The 21,097-nt window shown below is 40.4% G+C and overlaps 2 protein-coding genes and 1 long non-coding RNA gene across 13 annotated transcripts in view; all 3 read right to left on the bottom strand.

The window, feature by feature from the left end:
* Nucleotides 1-1,361: 1,361 nt before the first annotated feature.
* Nucleotides 1,362-4,645, bottom strand: dap1b (death associated protein 1b). Its single transcript, XM_037788983.1, has 4 exons — nt 4,487-4,645; nt 2,248-2,344; nt 2,001-2,064; nt 1,362-1,871 (listed from the first exon to the last, which is right to left on the bottom strand). The coding sequence occupies exons 1-4, from the start codon at nt 4,554-4,556 to the stop codon at nt 1,755-1,757; spliced, it is 348 nt and encodes a 115-aa protein (XP_037644911.1). The 5' UTR covers nt 4,557-4,645; the 3' UTR covers nt 1,362-1,754.
* Nucleotides 4,646-5,265: 620 nt separating this feature from the next.
* On the bottom strand, nt 5,266-5,671 carry LOC119499795. The gene is made up of 2 exons (XR_005209446.1): nt 5,607-5,671; nt 5,266-5,527 (listed from the first exon to the last, which is right to left on the bottom strand). It is a non-coding gene; the product is annotated as an uncharacterized LOC119499795 (long non-coding RNA).
* A 2,977-nt stretch (nt 5,672-8,648) lies between these two features.
* Nucleotides 8,649-21,097, bottom strand: part of LOC119499992 (plakophilin-4-like) — a 99,200-nt gene continuing 86,751 nt past the window's right edge. For all 11 annotated transcript variants that reach the window (XM_037789321.1, XM_037789322.1, XM_037789326.1 and 8 more), the window contains 10 exons: nt 20,804-20,921; nt 19,949-20,140; nt 18,875-19,048; nt 18,477-18,627; nt 16,446-16,635; nt 14,735-14,819; nt 13,547-13,664; nt 13,301-13,438; nt 12,453-12,517; nt 8,649-9,691 (listed from right to left, as the gene is read on the bottom strand). In XM_037789321.1, the coding sequence (XP_037645249.1) occupies nt 9,446-9,691; nt 12,453-12,517; nt 13,301-13,438; nt 13,547-13,664; nt 14,735-14,819; nt 16,446-16,635; nt 18,477-18,627; nt 18,875-19,048; nt 19,949-20,140; nt 20,804-20,921 (1,477 nt within the window). In that variant the 3' untranslated portion in view covers nt 8,649-9,445. The remainder of the gene's footprint in view (nt 9,692-12,452; nt 12,518-13,300; nt 13,439-13,546; nt 13,665-14,734; nt 14,820-16,445; nt 16,636-18,476; nt 18,628-18,874; nt 19,049-19,948; nt 20,141-20,803; nt 20,922-21,097) is intronic.

The following is a 21,097-nucleotide window of genomic DNA, read 5'->3' as shown; positions in this document are numbered from 1 at the left end:
TATATGATGAGGCACCTAGCAGGCCTACTTTTAAATACATGCTGACAGGATTACATGTTTCTGCATGGCGTCCTACATAAACAAACGTCAGGGTGGCTTTATTGTTTCATGCATATGGAGATGCCTGACCCTGCAGGATGCAACTTGACATAAGTGTTCTGAACCTAAATCAGCATGCATACTTTAAATTTTAAAATATAATTCAGGTAAGTTAGATAACAGACCTTACGTTTTTTTTTTTACTCAACTGCTGTCCTCTTTTGTAGATGCAACATGTTGTAGGAGTCTTTTGCCCTCAAGCAAAGCTGAGCAGGATCTGTGGTTCTGGTTGACAGACAAGACCAAGCTAGCCTTTACGGGAAGTTCCCAAAGAGTTCTTCCACTCAGACCATTTAACTGTGAGTCACTGAACATAAATGGAAACCTTAATTCAAGAGGGATACTAAAATAGTTCCTTTGGAAACATGGAAGGCAATTTTTGGATTTTCTTTTTTTTTTAAATCACTATTATGGTCAGGATTTAGTCATTGGAGAATCTTGACTTGGGTCAGCAAAGGTCAGTAAATGTCATGGTATTTAGGTGATAATTAGCAAGTAACCTATTTGAAATTTCTTGGGAATTACTGCCAAATTACCCAAATATTTACCTCAAAATTAACTTTATTATAAACATTATTTAATAATTATATTTCCCAATAGCTTGTAATTTATTTAATACATTTCCAGGAAAAGAATACAAAGTTAATTAATATGCTTTATTTCCATGTCTGTTCATAAATAGATATTAGCAAATAACTTTTTGGAAATGTCTTTAAAAACTCCCGGAATCATTACGTTAGCTACCAGGTTACATCTGTGTAGACAATAAGTCACACAATGGTGAAATTTGTGCCTGATCAGAAGGTGTCTTCTATTAGTTTTGGTTTTCCACCTCCGATGAAGAGCAGTGCACAGCCGCCTCTCAAGCCTAAGGGCCCTATTCTAACGATTATATGCTATGTTAGCATATAATTATTAAATAATGTTTATATTAGGGTAATTTGGCAGTAATTCCAAAGAAATTTCAAATAGGTTATTTGCTAATTATCACCAAATTACCATGAAATTTGCAGACCTGTAAAATGAAGTGTTTACTGAATCTTGTTACACCAGTTGTTGCAATGCACCGTATAAAAGTGAATAAAACCAATGATGGTTGTAATGTTGTGTTGTTATGGTGCATGCAGTTTACAGTTTGATGTGTTCCACAAAGATCCTCTGACTTAATGAATGTTATAAACAGATATTTGCCGCCATCTAGTGGTTATTGTAGCTTACTGCAAAATAAACATTGAGGAATAAGGAGATCTGCAATCTAGTAATGCCATGCAATTTCTTTTTTTTTTTATTAAATCTAATAAGTGCCAAGCAATACAAAGTGAAGATTTCACTGGAAAAAAAACAGTCTGAAAAACCTTACTTAACCCCCAACCCTCACAAGAAACATACCCAAACACCATCTGGTTATCATCAGCTGGGAAACACAACTACATCATTTCTCTTCCAACACTAGAAGGCACATTTAATGCTGGTTTATAGTATTCTCACAAACAAGCACAGCCTAGTAAGTAAACACAGAGCTCGCTGAACGCTTTCTCTCCATAAACACTGACACGTTACAGACAACCTGTCAGTCCCCTCATGTGTACTCATGTTTGCCTTTCACAGTTGACTTGACACGGGTCCCTCTGGGGCATTTCTTTAACACATGTTGTTCACATCTTCCTCGGCTGCTGGATGAAGAAGGTCCGGGGGCAGTGGGGCTTCTCCACTGCCGGACGCACCTTGCTGTGCCTCACGCTCACCGGCGTCTCTGGAAAGTCGTGGCTCAACTGCAAACACATGAGTTTATTACACATATGGTTCAGTGGCCTGAGAGGCTCTGTGAGTAATCCAGTTTTTTTCAGTGGGAATGAACTTGACATGCAAAAGAGGAACTGGCATTTTAAAAATGTTTTTACCTTGTCAAGAGTTCCTGCAAGAAGAATACCAACTTGTTGCATCCTGTTGGCGGTGGCAAGGGACCTGCAGCAAGAGCACATTTTTCAAATAGATTCAGTAAACTTTAAAAGCCCATTTCAGTGATTTACTTGATCAAAATGCTGCTGCACATCTCATGGTGTGAAGCAACATCCATCTCTATGTCCTCGGTGTTTACACGTCTTCAAACCCATTTATTATATGTCAGAGATGTAGATGTCGGCCTACCTCGGTTTATCAGACCTCTTGGTCTCCCTCTCTGGAGCCCCATGGTTGCCACTCTCTTCCAAGCTTTTCTTGGCTACCCGTTTACCTCCAGCCTTCACTGTTGACCCAGAGAAGAGAACAGCTTAAATGTAAGTCATCTGAAAGATCTGCTCTGTTGCATCTGTGTTTGACAGATTTTAAAGATCACAGTATGCAGGGGATCCTGACCTCTTTCTGTAAACACAGAAAAACTAAAACCTCTACAAAACAAACTCCAGAGTAGAAAGATTGCTTTTGCAGCGTTATATTTAGGGCCGTCCTCGACCAAAGAAATGTGAGTTTCCCCACAAAGAATCACACAAAAGCACCACTTTAAATCTGGTGTTTACCTCAGAAGTTTCTTCGAAATAAGTCATTCCGCATGAAAAAGCATTAAATAAAACAACAAATCGACTAAAGAAATCCTAGTCAACTAAGAACAAAACGACAGATTAGTCAACTAAGAGGGGGCAGCCCTTAATATATAGCTATTAAAAACACTATACAGATAGTCAAAGTATATAGTTGCAGATCACTGCTTGGCAGTAACTGGAGTAAAAGTTGAACGAGCGGCATATATTTTAAACAGTGGTTTCCAACTTGGGGGTCACGGGATAAATCTGAGAGGTCATGAGAGGATTAAAGCAGCAACAAAGAAAAATATTTCCATTACACAAAACTAAATTATTAATCTTTTTAGGCTTCGTCATTAAAATGAACAAGGAAAAAAATAATAAAATCCCTCTTTGAGGTTTAAATACTTAAGAAGTCATTACTTCATTCTAAAAGGAGTCACAAGTAAAAAAAAAAAAAAAAAGGTTGGATCTTTGACATTAGGCTACAACGTGAATTAGCCCTTTAAGCAGTTCCCAATATAGCGTGCACTGCTCTAATGTTAAAAATTAAATAAATAAATGAAATAAAATAAAAAAGTAAGCTATTGGTGTTCAGTATTCCTATATGCAAAAGGAAGGCCTCCTCAAATATGCTATCCAAAAAACTTGCCTTGCTTTGCTTTTGTTAAAACTGCTAAAATGTGAAGGGACTCTGGTTGGCACAATCAAATGGTTCATGGTTCAGACCCTGGTAGTAAACAAATGCTCAACTGGTGTTTCGATTATTTGGGTTATTTGGTTTCCTTGGAAAATGTTCTTTCCTACAAGGAGTCCCAAAAAGTTTGAGAACCCGTGCTCTAAGGGACTGGACTATGTTTACTCATTTGTTGAGGAATCATTTTGTACAAAATGATTTAGTACACCCTGAACACTTTTTTCAAATTCTGTACAAGCTGAACCAGTTTGTCAGCAACTTCAGACATTTGTCTTTGGTCCATTTCGTTCAACGTCTTTGTTTTCAATTATTCTTGGCTGATTAGACCTCTGCTCAGGTTAAAGGTGGCTTTGATGGGAATGCATGAGGTCACAAATCTCCATCTAACAAAAAGAATGATAAACTAACAAAATAAAATAAAATAAAATAAAATAAAATAAATCAGGAAAAAAATGAAATATACAAAAATAAAATGATGAAAATTTCTCAGATTGTCTGTTTGCTTCTAATAAACAGTGGGTTTGCACTATATTATTTTGCATGCATTCTTTGTTTTCAATTATTCTGGCTGATTAGACCTCTGCTCAGGTTGAAGGTGGCTTTGATGGGAAATTCATGAGGTCACAAATCTCCATCTAACAAAAAGAATGATAAACTAACAAAAGAAAAGAAAAAAACCCCCAAAAAAATAAATAAATAAATAAATCAGGGAAAAAAAATACAAAAATAAAATAATGAGAATTTCTCCTATTGTCAAACTGCTTCTAATAAACAGTGGGTTTGCACTATATTATTTTGCATGCATTCCATGGTGCCTATATGAGTGTTCAGCTTGTGGGAACACGGTGTGACTTTAAGCAGCAGAGGCCTGCTGGAGAGAAGAAAGAGAGAGAGGCTGACTCTGAGTCGCTGCTGCACAAACGATCCAACGATGGATGCAATGAGATAATCACAGAAATCTGCGGACCACTTGGTTTCCCCACGATGCGATAACAATGTAGCGACGTGTGCATCAAACAGGATGCGAAAGAATCAGATAGAAACGCTTGATTCATCGTCTCGGTGTGTGCACGGCTCTGAGTCGAGCAGCAGTGAGAACAACAGCAACGCTTTAATGTAGTGCAATAAAACTGCACAATGCAACTAGAAGTCGTCGTGAACATGAGTTTACCTGCAGGAGGATGACCCGCCTTCAGCAGAGGAGAGTCCTTCGCTCCAGATTTGGAGAGTTGTTGCACCATTTTTGAAACTTTTCCGGAGAAATAGCAAAGAAAGCACCAAAACTCTTTTCGACGCCCACTTGGGTTGTTTTTATGCTCAAACTGAGATGACGTCCTCACAGGAAGCCCGAGAATACAGACACGCCTCTTTACACATGTTGTTCACTGATGCTCTGACTAAGAAGCGAAACAGAGGACACAATGTCTCATATTAATCATATGTGTGTACACAGTGTACATTTATTTAAGTTTGCTCTTTTTTTATTTTTATTTTTTTATTTGAAGTAGTCTTATTTTGAAAATCTTTTTGAAGATCTTATCTTGGCAAAACCACACAATGTAAAATGAAGAAGCTCTGCAACTGCCCGACAGAGACATTGGACCTTAAATAAATTCACATTTGAATACAAGCTTTATTCATTATGGCATATTAAAAATAAAAAAAAAACAATCACTAGGCTACAACCTATAAAATAACACAAAACCAACCCCTCATGTATATGCCTTATTGCCACTGTTGTGCTGCAAGTTGCACATAGATATCTTAAAATATACATTCATGGCCTCCTTATACAGGAAGTAGGCATTGATATCAGTATAGACCAGGGGTCAGCAACCTTTACTATCAAAAGAGACATTTTAGGCAAAAAAAAAAATCTGTCTGGAGCTGATGTATCTTCTGTGGTGATGCAGTTGAAGATGTTTGAAGAGAAACTCCGTCGACACTGTCTTAGTTGTATAACAAATTTATTACAATAAGTTCAGTATCGTAAACAAGTAACAAGTTACTTGGAGAGCCTCCAGCCGAATAATGAGAGAACTCTCCCGAACGTATACAGACAGCTCCTTAAATACCGAGCTTGTTCTGGTCAAACCCTTAGTTTCCTCATATGGTTTTAGGAGAGGGACAAATAAAAATAGAAACACCTCTCTTTTGCCGCCATATGTCTCTTCAACTCTGACCCGGGCCTCCCAGGACCCTGCTGACTTAGCTTTTGGTATATCTTTACCATGACCAGTTGTCTCTTCAACTCTGACCCAGCTCTAAATCAGGAAGGCCCAAACAACAACTAACATTCCAATATACTCTCCTAATACAAACCATCTATATAAATATGCTGCATCTAACAGCAGACACCTCAGAGCTGCAAAACATTTGATCATTGTGATGAAGGTAACACAGTTTATAGTCTAAGTATATAGTATATAAGTCTAATGCAGTGAGGGCCAAAGGGCAAATGTACGACGGAGTATTAGGGCCAAATTGAGGGAAAAACATCTGAGATTTACAGAATAAAGTCATACATTTACGAGAAAAAAGTCGTAATAGTATGAGAATAAAGTCATAACTTAACAAGAAAAAAAGTCGTAATATTAGGAGATTAAAGTCATAACTTTATGAGAAAAAAATAAAATAACATGTCAAATTACTGCTTTATAATATTTTGACTTTATTCTCATAATATTCGATTTTCTTATTTTTTCCCCAATGTGGCCCTAATACTTCAGCGTACCGTAGACCTACAACAATGATAAATAAAAATGAAAATGTAAACAAAAAACAGTTATTCATTTCCATTTTTATAAATCCACAGGGAGCCACTGGAGAGGAGCTAAAGAGCCGCATGTGGCTCCGGAGCCACAGGTTGCTGACCCCTGGTATAGACCTACACTATGGTACGAGTACAACTGTAGATCTTCACAGGTGTATTTAGTCAGGGCCGGCTCAAAGCTGCAGTGGGTAGAATTCGAGCAAATCTGATTAAATTATTTTTATAAAACGGTCACTATATCCTGACAGTAGTGCATGAAACAGGTAATCTGAAAAAAAATCATGTGCCTCTGTGTCCTCCGGTGCTCCTAATGGCATCTGCAAGATTTCACAGACTGGATGAAAACAACCACTCAGAGCTATTCTGAGGCCTGTACTACGAAGCAGGATTTGGTGTTAGCGAGGTAACTTCAGGGTTAACCCTTCAGGGTTTTCCGTTTTACTAAGGTGGATCACTTCTTACCGGGGTAGATCACCATGGTAACTTATGCTGAACAGCTAACCTGCTCCAGAGCAGGTTATGTTCCAGATAAGAGATCAACTTGTATGAAGGCACCGCCTACTGACCAATCAAAGCTGAGTGCGCAGATTGTAGATGATATTACACACATATAAAGAAGTTTAAGTCATAATCCGGGCTAAAAACAACACAGTTTAAACTGACAAATGCAGGAAGAACAACTAGCTGTATGCTGTGGGTGCCTACCGCTTTAAATGATATTTTCATACATATTTTTTAACTTCCTCTTGAGTCAGTTTCACACCGCCGGTTACGCATTCACACATCAGGAGGTTTTTCTTTTGCCAGCTGTTCTTCCTGCATTTGGCAGCTTCAACTGTGTTAATTTTAGCCTGGATTAAGTGTTTAATTTCTTCGTATTTGTCTAATATAGTTCACTCTTCCTTTGTAAGATGTGCCGCTCTGCCCGTCTTTCTGCAAGTCTGTAGACTTGTCCATGTCTGTGATTGGACAGATGCTGCAAACACTGCCCCGTTCATGTGAACACGCTCACAGCCAGACTGAGAGACTACGAAGTTGATAACCACCTTCGTAGGACCGCTTAGCGTGATCTCGTTTGTTAGGGTTAGTAAAGACAGGTAACGAGAAGATACCCTGGGTATGTTGAACTCGCTTCGTAGTACAGGCCTCTAGAGTCTGCCGTCCAGCTTCCGTCTATGAGAGCCGCGAGTCAATCACTCGTGAACTCTGATCAAACGGTCAAACTAGGCAGCGCTGATCAATTATGAATCAATATTCTCTTACTGTAATGCCTATTTCTTGCCTCAAATGTTTTCAGAAACATCTTGTAGTGTACTGTTTAGCTGTAAGATGAGAAAGTTGTGACCCGGCAGCCATGTTGAGAACAGTTGAGGAAATACCAAGCACCGCCCACCAGCTGGAGCACAGCCAATAGGAACGCTCAATAGAAAGGCTCTCTCTGAAAAGACCTGAGAGGTTATTTTGGAATTTTTGCCCAATGATGCCAAACAATTGTTGCCTACTGAAGCTTTAAGGCAAAGGCCATATAGCATTGGTTGCTTTGTTGTTAAAAAAAATGCTTTACTTTTCTCATAGGCAGGTATTATGCAAATATGTTACTTGGTGACATCACCACATTATGGAAACAAAGGCAGGACTTCAATCAAGGCGTTTCAGCCAGTTCAGGAGCAGTGTTTCTGTGGAGGAGAGCAACTCCCTTTAGCGTGGACTTTGGGCTTTGTAGCTTTGCAGAACTTTTACATGCACAAAAACTATATAACACACTAAAGGAAAGGGGAAAAGCACAAAAGCATAATAGGTCCTCTTTAAATCCTACCTTTATTTCTTGCCAGGAAGCTCCAGAGCTGCTATTGTATTTAGTTTCCTTCTCCTTTTTCCTGTTTGTGGTTTATTTTATCATCGTATTCTTGAACTTGCATCATGTTGCTCCTACGACTATTATACTACTACTTCTGCTACTTTGCTACTTCAGCATTGCTACAGAGAGGAGGGTGGGCTCATGGTTACACCAATTTGTACCCCAGTATAGTGATAGTCCTTCTTTACATAACTGGAAAACATTTAGTGACTGCAAGCCTCATCACAATTTTATAGAGAAGTAAATGTTGTTCTCCAACACACTGATAGATGCATGGTCCACACCAGCACTTTGCATTTAGTGGTAATCATGATCTGCTTACCTTGATGTACTTCGTCATGATGTGCAGATGTGAACGTTCACATTAAACATGCACTGTCTGTATCAAACAATGCATAACTGAATTGACTTGAACTGAAAGCTTTCATACAAATAGTTAAAAAAGGACATTTACAAGTTTTTGTGAACCTAAGAGTAACAGTTTTATGAAACGCAGGGCTGCTGATTGACTGCTGGCCTCCCTCCACTCGTGGTTGAGTGAATACAATGTAATGAAACATTTTCACCCTGACAGGAAATGGCATTTGGGTCTCTCCATATTCACACTCATTTCTGTTTGTGTGCATAAAAAGTGGCAGTAAACAGTGAATGTGAAAGATATGTTTACACCGTACCTGTGAAAAGATGCAATTACACGACGTGTTTAAAAAACAAAACTGACCTTTTATTATTTTCGCATGGTTGTGTTATGATGCCATCTTTGTCCACATATTTCTTCATATATTTATATATCTATAGAGATTTAACATGGCACAAGTTTCTTTTTTTTAAACCAGTGCTGATGAGTGTAAACCAGGTAACATGTTGTTTTTTTTCTGTATTTACAATAAAATGAAAGAAATGTACAAGACTCCATGGCATTACACAGCTTCAACATTAACGTACAGATACAATTTGATCCCTCTGTACAATCTAACATCATTAGTTTACTATTATTGTTCTTTTTTGTTGTTGTTTTTTTTTTTTTTTTTTTTACAGTTATGAGTTCATGATCCATTTTGGCTTCAGCACATACACATTCCCCATCTTGACTCTTACCGCAGACCCTCGCTCACATGACTCACTCCTTTCACCATGCTATCACAGCTAAGTGTTTCATAAAGAAATAAAACTAACATCTAGACAGGACGCACGTCTCCTCGCTGTAGTGTGGGGGTTTTCGTCCCTCAACAGACCCCCAGCATGATTCCTTCTTCCTCTACTAAAATAAAAAATAATTTAAAAAAACATTCCTTGATTTCCTTCTTTGGCACACGTTCCATCTTCCCATCTGCCATCGCTCAGCTGAACTCCCCCTCCACACCCACGCATTCGTTTTAAAACAAACACACTTATGAAGCCAAGTTCATGAAAAAGTTTTTTGTCGGTTCTTGTTGTGTGCTCCCCCGGGCTCCTCGCCACGGGGTGAAGACGCCACCCCTCAGGAGCATCTCCGGGACCTATACCCAGGAGTCAGGAGAGCCGGGGTACTGCTCCGCCCTGTAGGAAGGCCTCCGTGTGCTAGCGTAAAAGTCCACATAGTTGGTGGTGGATTTCAGTCCGTGAGGCTGGGAGCTATAGTCGACTGCGGGCGGGTAGGTGATGACCTCCTCCAAGTACGGGTCGTCGTAGCCGTGGGGATGCTGCAGGTACATCCTGTACGTATCGTAGCTCCTCCTGCCCGGCTCGTCTGTGTAATACACAGGCTGCAAGGAAAAGAGACAGGGAGACTGTGATGAACTGGTTTTCACTGGAATATGATGACGAGTCAGCAGTGACAAGCACATTTACTAAAGTATTGTACTTAAAGTTATACTCCTCATGAGTCAAATCATGAAATAAAATCTGTTTTTTGATACTTTTCAGTGTTAGTGGTGGAGTCTACAAGATTCAAATTCCTTCACGAGATATTCACAGGAAATGAACCTTATCTGTAATCTAGTGCGACTGGTTTTAATTTTGTCTCACTGATGTCAGCCTCACTGTTAACTCTCTTTACACCGCATCAGAGCTGCATTAACTTAAAGAGGACCTATTATGCTTTTCCCCTTTCCTTTAGTGTGTTATATAGTTTTTTGTGCTTGTAAAAGGTCTGCAAAGTTACAAAGTCCACCCCAAAGGGAGTTCCTCTCCCCAACAGAAACACTGTTTCACCACCATGTTACGGAAGAAAAGGCGAGACTTCAAGCAAGGTGTTTCAGGCAGTTCAGGAGCAGTGTTTCTGTGGGGGAGAGTAACTCCCTTTGGTGTGGACTTTGGGCTTTGTAACTTTGCAGACCTTTTACATGCACACAAAACTATATAACACACTAAAAGAAAGGGGAAAAGCACAATGTCATCTAACTTTTAGCAAGAAAGCGAATAAGTATATATCCCTGATAATAAGAAAATGAAACAACATATGCTACTATCTCAGCAGATTCAGCAAAATGCACTCTTGCCTGGCTGAAGGTTGTTTTTTTTACACCAGTAGGCTAATCAATCACCTCCCCGCCTACACGTCTCTACTCTCTCTAGCCACTAAGGAAACAGAAAACTGCTTCAAGGTAAACGGTATAAATTCAGAAGATAGAAGGAATTTGTCTGAAATAAATGGGTTGATGACTGTCCTCACACATTAACCGGTCTAAATGTGATGGGATGAAGGACACAAGAGAACTCTCTCTTTTGTCTCCCCCTCATCTCCTCCTCACTGTGCCCGTTATCTGAATGGGCACACATGGACGAGTCCCGCAGTGACAGGTGCCTGAGACGCACCCAGACCATCCCAATCCCAGCAGTCACATTCACTCTCGCTCAGACAATAGCTGATGTGCTGGGTCATTCCCGGCATCGCCATTTATCCGCAGCGGAATACGCTGTCAGTCTCTTTGTATTAGTCAAGTGGGGCAGAAGAGCCGGTTGTCCTCGCCAGGTTTATACAGCGCGGTGGAGGGATCTCAAACAAGAGCCTTGTAGCATTAATATCAAACACTTCCTAGAAGAAAACATTGGTTTTCAAAGATGGGATCACACCTAAAGTCTTAGTCTAGAATAATGAAGATCAAAGAAATCAATCAACCAGAAATCTAATATATTTATTTGTTTTAAGTCATTTATCAGGGAAAGATTTTCAACATTTTCTTGTTCAAGCTGTTTTTCTGCCTTTTAAATCATTGGCAATTGAATATCTTACTGTTGTTCAGCCATTTGAAGATACCACTCTAGGCTAAGGGAAACTGTGAAACTGGCATTTTTCACTATATTCTGACATTTAATGGTTAATTGAAAAATAATCAACAAACGATAATGAAAATAATGATTAGCTGCAGCCCTAGTGCAAAGCTTTCGTTGTTGTTTTTGATACATTTAAACTTCTACTAGCTTTTAAATGTTGTGGATGCAACACTGACTAGCTTCTGACTTGGAACATGCAAAACTGTCAGACCTTTCCACCAACGCCTGAAGCATATCATGTCATATGCTACACGCCCCGAATGTGCGTTACTGTATGTGTGTTACCGTGATGCTATGATGTTATGTTACTGCGGGGGGCGCTGCGTGTCGTTGTCATTCTTGTCAACCTTGAGACCTCATAAATTAGGAAGATTTCATTACCAAAGTGGGGGGCCACCAGAACATTTTTAGTTTCAGAGACTTTGTTTTCCTGCATTCTGGTGACATTTAAAGAGTGAAAATAACAAAATAAGTACACTGCAACAGCATTTTCATGTTAAATAGGCCTACCTTTACTTTTAATTCTCAGGAAGGAAAACTGAATAATTCAGCCCTCTGGGGTGAACTTGTGTGAATCTCTGGATAAACTAATATTCATCAGTTTTAGTCACTCATTCATATTTTGCTCCTGCTTGAGTATTTCTTTCTCTTAGTACTCTCCAATTCTCTCTCCGTCTCTCACTCACTAAACGCTCTTTCAGACACAATACGACAACGGCACCACTGTGAACTGAAATACATTATTTCCAATGACTTGCGCCGCGCCACAACAGATTTTTGCTGGAGCAAAGCCCAACTTTGGGCGCCAACTGTGATGTGCGGCTCAAACCGCATTGTGTCGCAAGCAGCTCTTCTCCGCCGGGAAACGACATTTGGTGTAGCTCTATTGTCGTCCGGGTGGAAACAGTAGGGGTTATACACTCTGTATTTTGCCAGGAACAGGTTGAGATATTTAAAAGGAAAAAAAGGTGTGAAAATGTGTCATAAATCAGGAAAAATACTGGAGCATTGTGACCCCTGGAGAGGGCATTGAAAAACGGGAGTCTCCCGGGAAAATCGGGAGGGTTTGGCAGGTATGGTCGTTGTCTATAAAATATTCTGTACAAATAAACTAAAACTAAAAAGGTAAATACAGAATAATCTCACAGGATACGACAGCCGGGTTGAATCGGAGCAGAGAAACCAGGAGCAGATGCGAATGAAGAGCCTGTGAAGTCGAACCAAACATTTATGCAGACTGATCATATTCACCTGTGTTCTTCTGGGCTCCTCTCTTGTGGGGGATGAGTAGTAATATGGAGAAGGCTTTCCAGACCCTGGAAGAACAAAAATAAATAAATAAAAAGAGCAATTCAGTGGGACTTGATGCAAATACACCTCATCTCACATCAGTATAAAAGTCTGCACATCCCCCATAGGACAAATGTCTGTATTTAGATAGAGAAGGATCAAGAAGTGCTACGCTGAGCTGCGGAGAGCAATAACACCGAATAATAGAGTTGGCCGCTGCTGTTCTGTTGTTTGCATAGCCCATGGGATGGTTATTTTCATTGGCACTTTATCAAACCGGTGGAATCCTGAAACTCAATTTCTATTTCGCTATGTAATGCGTGGACTGTTGAGGCTGCGGCTCATTTTGTTTACTCTGTCTCCCCGTGCTCACGGCAACCAGCGTGGGCTGGCGAGAGCTCTCGACTGGCTGTAGTATGTCTGGGTGCCCACTCACTGCCCCTGTCTGCAGGCTGCGACTTGGGCCCGCTAACAATGGCACCATTGTGGAGTGTCCACCACCACTGGCCTGCCAGTTCACTTTACTGCTGCTCTGAAGCGCTCTGAATTAAAATGACTGTCTGTCTCAGGGCTGGCAGGCTTAACGGGAGATGATAAGAGAGGCAGGAAGACGAGACTGGCTATGGAATCTGCTCGGAGCGTTATGAGGGATAAAACAGATAAAGTCCTGCACATGGAGGACCAGAGGGTAGCGTGTGATTACAGTCTGGTGCAGATAGCGGATACTGTTTGAATACGGCTTTAAAAGATATAATATGCAGACGGTAAGCACTTTCAATAGCTTTCAGATGTGTGCGTAGTTTGAGTACCTGTATACTGGTTTTTATGGATACTGTTGCCCCCTTGGTAATTATAAAATTGCATAGTTGACGGTGCTCTCTGGTAATCTCTGATACTGTCTCTATGCTCTTTGACCAGCACGGCAGGAGACGACGTGGCACTGGCAGCTGTGTGGAGAGGAAAAACACATTTTAACAATAAATTCCAGAGGTTTTCCTGTTTCACTGGCAGAGTCTATTTTCATCTGGCAGGGTGTGTGGGAAACTAGAGCCTACCAGGGTGGTTGACTGGAGACATCTGAATGGTGCTGGTGGGGAGGGTGGGCTGGGACTTGAACCGGTCTCGTTCAAGTGTTGACACTGGGGTGAGGAAATGGTTCTGGTTCCATCCATCCTGTTAGGGAGAAGAAAGAGGAGAAGTGGTGGTTTGAATAACGACAGCAGTAAAACTCTTGAGTGGGATCTTTAAAAATGCCCTTTCTTTGGCCACAGAGGGAATATTAATAAAACTCCTTTGCTGTGTGGTCCACAGTAAGCCCGTATTGATAGAAGGCACAGTTACTATTTTTTTTTACATCTTCTTTCTTTTCAGTTAAAATTAGGGCTGTCAAAATGAATGTGATATTAACAAGTTAACGCAAATTTGTTTTAACGCTGCCATTTCTTTAAGGAATTAACACAATTGATCTTTCGGATGTTGTAGCAGGCTAAAGTGAACATTTACTGGCATCATACGAAACTAGAAAACCTAAGGAATCCATTGGAACCAAATATGTCATACTAGCTTGTCAGGAAGGAGGGCATCAACGCTACAAACCTGGGCAAAATTTTGGCGACGAAAAAACGGCATGGTCATTTTCAAAGGATTCCCTTGACCTCTGACCTCAAGATATGTGAATGAAAATGGGTTCTATGGGTACCCACAAGTCTCCTCTTCACAGACATGCCCACTTTATGATAATCACATGCAGTTTGGGGCAAGTCATAGTCAAATCAGCACACTGACACACTGACAGCTGTTGTTGCCTGTTGGTCTTGAGTTTGCCATGTTATGATTTGATCATATATTTTATGTTAAATGCAGTACCTGTGAGGGTTTCTGGACAATATCTGTCATTGTTTTGTGTTGTTAATTGATTTCCAATAATAAATATATACATACATTTAGATAAAGCGAGTATATTTGCCCACTCCCATGTTGATAAGAGTATTAAATACTTGACAAAACTCCCTTTAAGGTACATTTTGAGCAGATAAATAATGTGAGATTCATTTGCGATTACTCGCGATTAACAGCCCTAGTTAAACTCCAAACATGCAGTACACATTACAAATTAAAACATGTTAGTTTCTTACAGTTAAACTGCCTCTCCTTGCAAGATATTCAATTGTGCACAGACAATATTAGGTGACTGCTTTAACGGTACCATCACGGGCCGTCGCTATCAGTCCCAATGTTCTTACTTTCTTATAGATGGTACGCAGATCCCGGTACTGCCACAGTGTGTTCAGCACCTGAGCTGCCGCTTTAACCACCTTCATAGAGTACCTGGAAAACAGACAATAATAATATTATTAAGGACACAGAGAAAAGGTCCATAGCGTACTAAATAAAAACAGACAATATATGCCAAAGTACAACTAAATAAAATAAATAAAACAGGAAAAAAACAGCTAATACATGGCAATACATAAGCAGCTTATGTATTAATATCAAAAAGACAGAAATCAGCAAACCGTAACCACATGCAAACAGAGCCAGTGGCTCCACTATCTGGATAAAAACCTGACCGAGCTCAGCTCAGGGTTGGCCAAGGCCAGAATAATAACATTTTCTGAAGCAGACAGCCTGCACATAAATCGGTACATAAGATTTCGTATTATGGCAAAGCAGGTGGGCACATCGACCTTTACGAACATTTGGCTGGCACCACACCATCGTGGAAGCATCGTTGTCTCTGCTTTTTGCTTTTTCTATAAAAACACCACAAGTGGGCAGTATATAACGGGGTACAAAATGGTTTAAATAAAGCTATCTTGATAGTAAACAAACACATGCTGAATTTATGAGCAAGCATGTTAGCTTGCGAATCTTTCTCATCCGAGAAGTCATTGACAATATGATTGACCGAGATATGTAATCTCATTACACTCTTTAAGAGCAAAACCAGATAAGAAGAATTCAGGAAATTAGGGATGCACCGATCCAACTTTTTCAGTCCTGATATCGATAGCGATACCTGGATTTTGGGTATCGGCTGATACCGAGCACCGATCTGATACTAGTGTTTCATTAATAAGCTGTATGCCTCGCTGTGTAGAAGTGACTGGGATCATTCTTTTATGTGTAAGGAAACATCAGGCTTGACTTTAATATTGCTTTCCTAACTTTGTAAAGCAAAATGTGACCAATAAATACATAAATATAAATGTATTTAATTGTTATTTATTATTAAAATAATAAATTGTACACCAGCAACTTGGTAAAAAATCTTAAAAATTAACAGGAATTCCAACTCAAGTATAATCCTTTTTAATGCAGCAACAAATTGGTCAAAACTTAAATAGGTATTAGAATTACAGTATATAATGCATATAGTATATAAACATAAAATTTAATTGAATAGATCGGCCCAATTGTCACCGATATCCGATCCAGTATCGGTATCTGTGCATCCCTACAGGAAATACCATCTGTCTTATTCACTTTACTAGACAAAAACATAAATATGTATTTTTGAGTATTCCTGAATCACTTTAACCTTATTCTAAATCACACTGTAAATATTACAGGACAGTATGGTCGGAGGAAGAGAGTGTCCTCGGTTTGTTTTAACCTGGAACATTACTGAATATATAGCAGGCTAGAAATAGCTGCTGGTCCATCGTTCCACAGGGACATAAAACCTCAATGCACACGAACCACCTTCCCTGTGGCTATGGCTAGACCTTCCCCGAGCATTTAAATGTGTGTGCGCTTAAATGTGGAAGTGTTTGTGTAAAACTCCCACTGTCCAATGTCCAGAACAGCCCGTACAGCCCAGCCACATATGGCTGATGACTGTTTGCGTGTTCTAGCAGTGCATTTGAGCATGTGCACATGTTAGCGTGTCAAGTTTGCATCAGTGTGTACTTTACACATCCCCACCAAAAAAGGACAAAGGTGGTAGCCCACCTGTCTCTGCCCTTGGTGATGTTGACCAGCTTCTCGATGCCGCCCGTGTCGGCCAAGGCCTTAGCGTTCTCCATGTTTTTGCTGGTGACCTCGTGCAGGGTGCAACAGATGGCCGCCACCGTCTCGTCTGACAGCAGGGTGGTGTTCCCCCCGGGGAGACGGTTGACCAGGTCCCTCATTGCATACTTCCCTGAGACAGAAAGAGGGGGAAGTGAGACATGCAGCTAACGCATCATGATGTACTGTGTTTGCAGCAGGTTTGTGAGACATACATTTATTTTCCCATGTTATATAATCTAAGTGACCTAAACTACTGTATATTCTGTTCTCTCTATATCATGAATGATGTATTCATTCTGCCGGAGGCTGCAGTGAGGTAGGCAGTTTTCCTAAATGACATTGCGTTATCATCACAAGGACGTCGGCGTGTGAGCATCCTGGTGTTAAAAAAGGGATTGTTTCCCCTATCTCTCCTTCAGCAGAGCAGCCGAGCTGAAGGACCTGAATACATGCAGCATAAACTCCCCCACCCCCCCCACAAGCACCTTAAACACAACACTGCAACTCCTCCCCCATCTGCCTACAGGCGTCACCCCTGCATTGCTGGAAATGCAACTCCTCATTAATTCCACACAGAGAGCACATAAAAACTTGTGTTTCATTAAATGAGACTGTTTTGTGGAACAAAACGGGCTGGAGTGAGATGAAATGAAAAGTGATAAGCCGTAGTTAAAATGTTCACAAAATGCACTGGTTTTGTTTCTGAATTTAATAGTAAAATAAAGATTTTAAACACATTGTTTAACAGTGTTCATGCCGTCAGTAGCTAGATCATGCGAAGCATGAAACTATTTGGGACGTAATGTGTTGAATACACCTTAATTTACACTCAAATTTCTTGCATTGCCCGTTGTGTATCAGTATAATTCTGATACATGTTGTACAAGTTGCCAAAGGATCCTACTGTATATTCCTCCCTATAAATCCTATATAGTTCCATACTGAGAAATTAGATAAAGTATTTGTAATGCATATCAACATATTATATTTCTGTTTTATGCTACGTTTGTGCATGTTGCCAAGATGAACCCATTTACAGCATGGTTTATCAGTGCAGCAATGAGCTACATAATTAACTAGAACAAAGCCATGGTAAAAAGAACAGCATTAAAGAGGACCTATTATGCTTTTGTGCTTTTCCCCCCATTTCCTTTAGAGTGTTATATAAACGTTACAAAGCCCACAGTACACGCCAAAGGGAGTTACTCTCCCCCACAGAAACACTTCTCCTGAACTGGCTGAAACGCCTTGCTTGAAGTCTTGAAGTCTTTTGTTCTGTAACGTGGTGATGTCACCTAGTAACACATTTGCATAATACCTGCCTAGCGGCTAGTTTGGTACACCCTCAAACAAAGCTAGTTAGAGCGGAGCTGGAGCAGAGTCCGAAGAGTTTGGTTCAGTTGACCAATCACAACAGTGGGCCAGCTGACCAGCGTTTGTTGAACATTAAAGCCTGTAAACATGTTCTAGTAGAAACTAGGGCCGTAAATCAAATAAAATATTAAATTGCAATTAATCGCATGGTTGTCCATAGTTAATCGTGATTAACTGCAAATTAATCTCACATTTTTTGTCTGTTCAAAATGTACCGTAAAGAGAGATTTGTCAAGTATTTAATACTCTCATCAACATGGGAGTGGGCAAATATGCTTCCTTTATGCAAATGTATGTATATATTTGTAATTGGAAATCAATTAACAACACAAAACAATGACAAATATTGTCCAGCTACACCTAAAAATCCCAAGTTGTGTTAATGCGTTAAAGAAATTACTAGCGTTAAAACAAATTTGTGTTAACATCTCGTTAACTTTGACAGCCCTAATAGAAACCAAAAATACAAGTATGCACCTGAAAAAAATAAGCATAACAGGTCCTCTTTAAGGATCCTCATATTCGTGTATCATCTTATTCAACTCATCAGAATCAATTACAGTCTGAAATGTGAGTTGTTTTGACAGTGTGACTGACCTATGAGCTCCTTGTTCCTGACATCCAGCGCCATGTTTCTCAGAGCGGTGGCGACCGAACTCACCACCCTGTCGTTATCCATCCGCAGCAGCTCCACTAGGATGGGCAGCCCCTTCTCCTTACGCACCGCTGCACGGATGTAAGCTGCAAACTGTACATAGAAAAAGCATTAAACCTTCAAAAAGGGTCTGGACGCCACACGGGGAAATGGTGCACATTTTAACGTGTGTGATTCCAAGTGTAAAACCGACGTCAGCTCTGACTGACGCAGAGGAGGTGAGCTGTTAAATCCTTTTTAACCAGTTGAATAGATGCTTTGTCTCCTAGGGTATCAGTGTATATATATAAAAAAAGGAGAATGTGTATATTTGTTTGTGTGCACACAAACATTACCGTACCTTCCAGTTGCCAGCTGACAGGTTCTGAAGGGACCCGGCGGCGCCCTCCAGAGTGGCGGGATTCGAGCTCTCGGCCAGCAGTGTCAAGTAAGGCTTCACTACCGAAGGGTGCCACAGCATCTCTGCCCCCTTGGGAGACTTGGAGAAGCCGGGGATGGGTCCCACACCGTCCCACTGAACAAACAACCACAGTGTTTAGTCAGGCTTACATACAGTAGGTACTGATGCAGAAAAAACAAAAACCGAAGTAGACATTTAGATGACAGTAACAGGGCAGCAGTTGAGAGGTATGGGAGGGACCGTTCATGTGTCATTTTACTATATATTAAAAAGGTACCAGTACCCTAACTCAGCAGTTGCATGACATGATCATCGCATGTATCTTGGATATATTTATATGTATATCTTGATAATATATCCCACTTCACATGTATTTTTTATGCATTTCATTACATACATTAGGCCTACATTTCCACAGTTTGTACATAAATGTATATTTGGTTAATAAAAAAGTTGTATGTAGCTATTGATACAAATCAAATTGTACATATAATATTGAATATATGCTACAATAAAACCAACTGAAAATATATTATATGAAATTGGATAATGAGAAGGAATACCAAAGGCATTTTCAGTGCTGCTTTCTCAGCATTTAGCTGAGTTACACAGAGACGCAGTTACACGGGTGATCAGGAGTGCGCTCCTAGACTCACCAGGATGTGGCGGTACTAAAGAAGTAAGGGTACTCAGAAGTGCCAGTACTCAGAACTGGGGAGTACCAGCCTATTTCAGGTACTGAGTATATTGTTGCATGATAAAACGTAATTATAAATTTAGACTTTTTTTCTTTTCGTAAAGATGTTGCTATACACAAAGAAGCACAAACAGGTTACGACTACATAGTTTTCCACCTGGTCTGTTCTTCTTGCGACACTTTCCCTCCAAAAAATCCATTAACATCAAAGTTCTATTAAGGTTGACATACATGTTGCATAAATGTGGACAATTCAAACTCGTTGCTGATATGAATGCTTTTCTGAGCCTCTATTTAAAAAAAAGCACCACACTCACTGTGTCTTCCTGCAAGCTCTTTTTCTTCTTCTTTTTCTTCCTGCCCCAGCAGCTGGAATCCACCTCTTTACTGGGCGATTCGCTGCCCAGTAAGCCGTCCAGCTCCTGGCCTCCTATCTGTCGAGTCGGCGGCAGCTCCAGCTCCAGGCGATACGACAGGTTCCTCAGAGTGCAAATACAGTTCTCCACAATCTGATGGCGTGACAGAAGGAGACGGGGGTTCGGGTGGGTAGTTAGTTACAGTATGGCAGTGACTTTCTAAAATCACCATGACAAAAGCTACAATACTATAAACTCTGCAGCACGCTACACTATCTATAGCCAATGTGTGGTACACAGGCCACAGGCCGGCTATCTGTGGCGTTACAAATCGATTTGTTATGGAATCCGAGGGTCTCCAGTTAGAAAGATGATCTGGACCAGAGCAAATGGATTTTATTCCACGCCGTTTGAGTTCTGGGACAGCTTTGCCTCACAGAATGTCAATGAGCATATATGTTGGACAATATTAAGGGGCCCAGTTCCCAGGGGATCTCTACTTTACAGATGAGTCTTTTACAGTACACAGATGCATGTCTGAGACATCTGATTTAATTTCTACTGCTACCATAGAGAAATGTTAAGATACTGTTCACCAGGTGAATGAGCTAGTGTATCTGGATCTGAATGTTGTTGTGCATGTGTGAGTTTTGCTTTGGGTGATAAAGTATGGCGGTCATTCCGACACAGGCAATAAAATGATTCAAACAGGGTTAAGTGGGATTTTTCCCCAGAGCCTCTTATCATGTGGCAGCATGTTTTCCTCCTGGCTACAGTGTGTACAGTGTGTGTGTGTGTGTGTGTTTTAGTGCGTACCTTGCTGTCGAAGTCAGAGGTGTTTACACAGGCTTTGATGACGTAAAGTAGTGAGTCAACCAGGCCCTCACAAACGCGCATCTGTTTTCTGGCCTCCTCACCGGCTGAACTCAGGTTCCTTTTGAAAAGCACATCACAAACACACTTATTTATTTGTGTGTGTGTGTGATTCGGGGCTTTTTGCTCAACAAACAAATGAGCATACGCAAATACACAAAATGACAGCTGTGTGTGTGTGTCCCAGTTGAGTGTGTAATGTGGGATTTGCCATCCCCATAGACCATCCATAATGTA

The sequence above is a fragment of the Sebastes umbrosus genome, chromosome 13, assembly GCF_015220745.1.
Source record: "Sebastes umbrosus isolate fSebUmb1 chromosome 13, fSebUmb1.pri, whole genome shotgun sequence".
Lineage (NCBI taxonomy): Eukaryota > Metazoa > Chordata > Actinopteri > Perciformes > Sebastidae > Sebastes > Sebastes umbrosus.
This window is presented reverse-complemented; position numbering and strand designations above follow the sequence as displayed.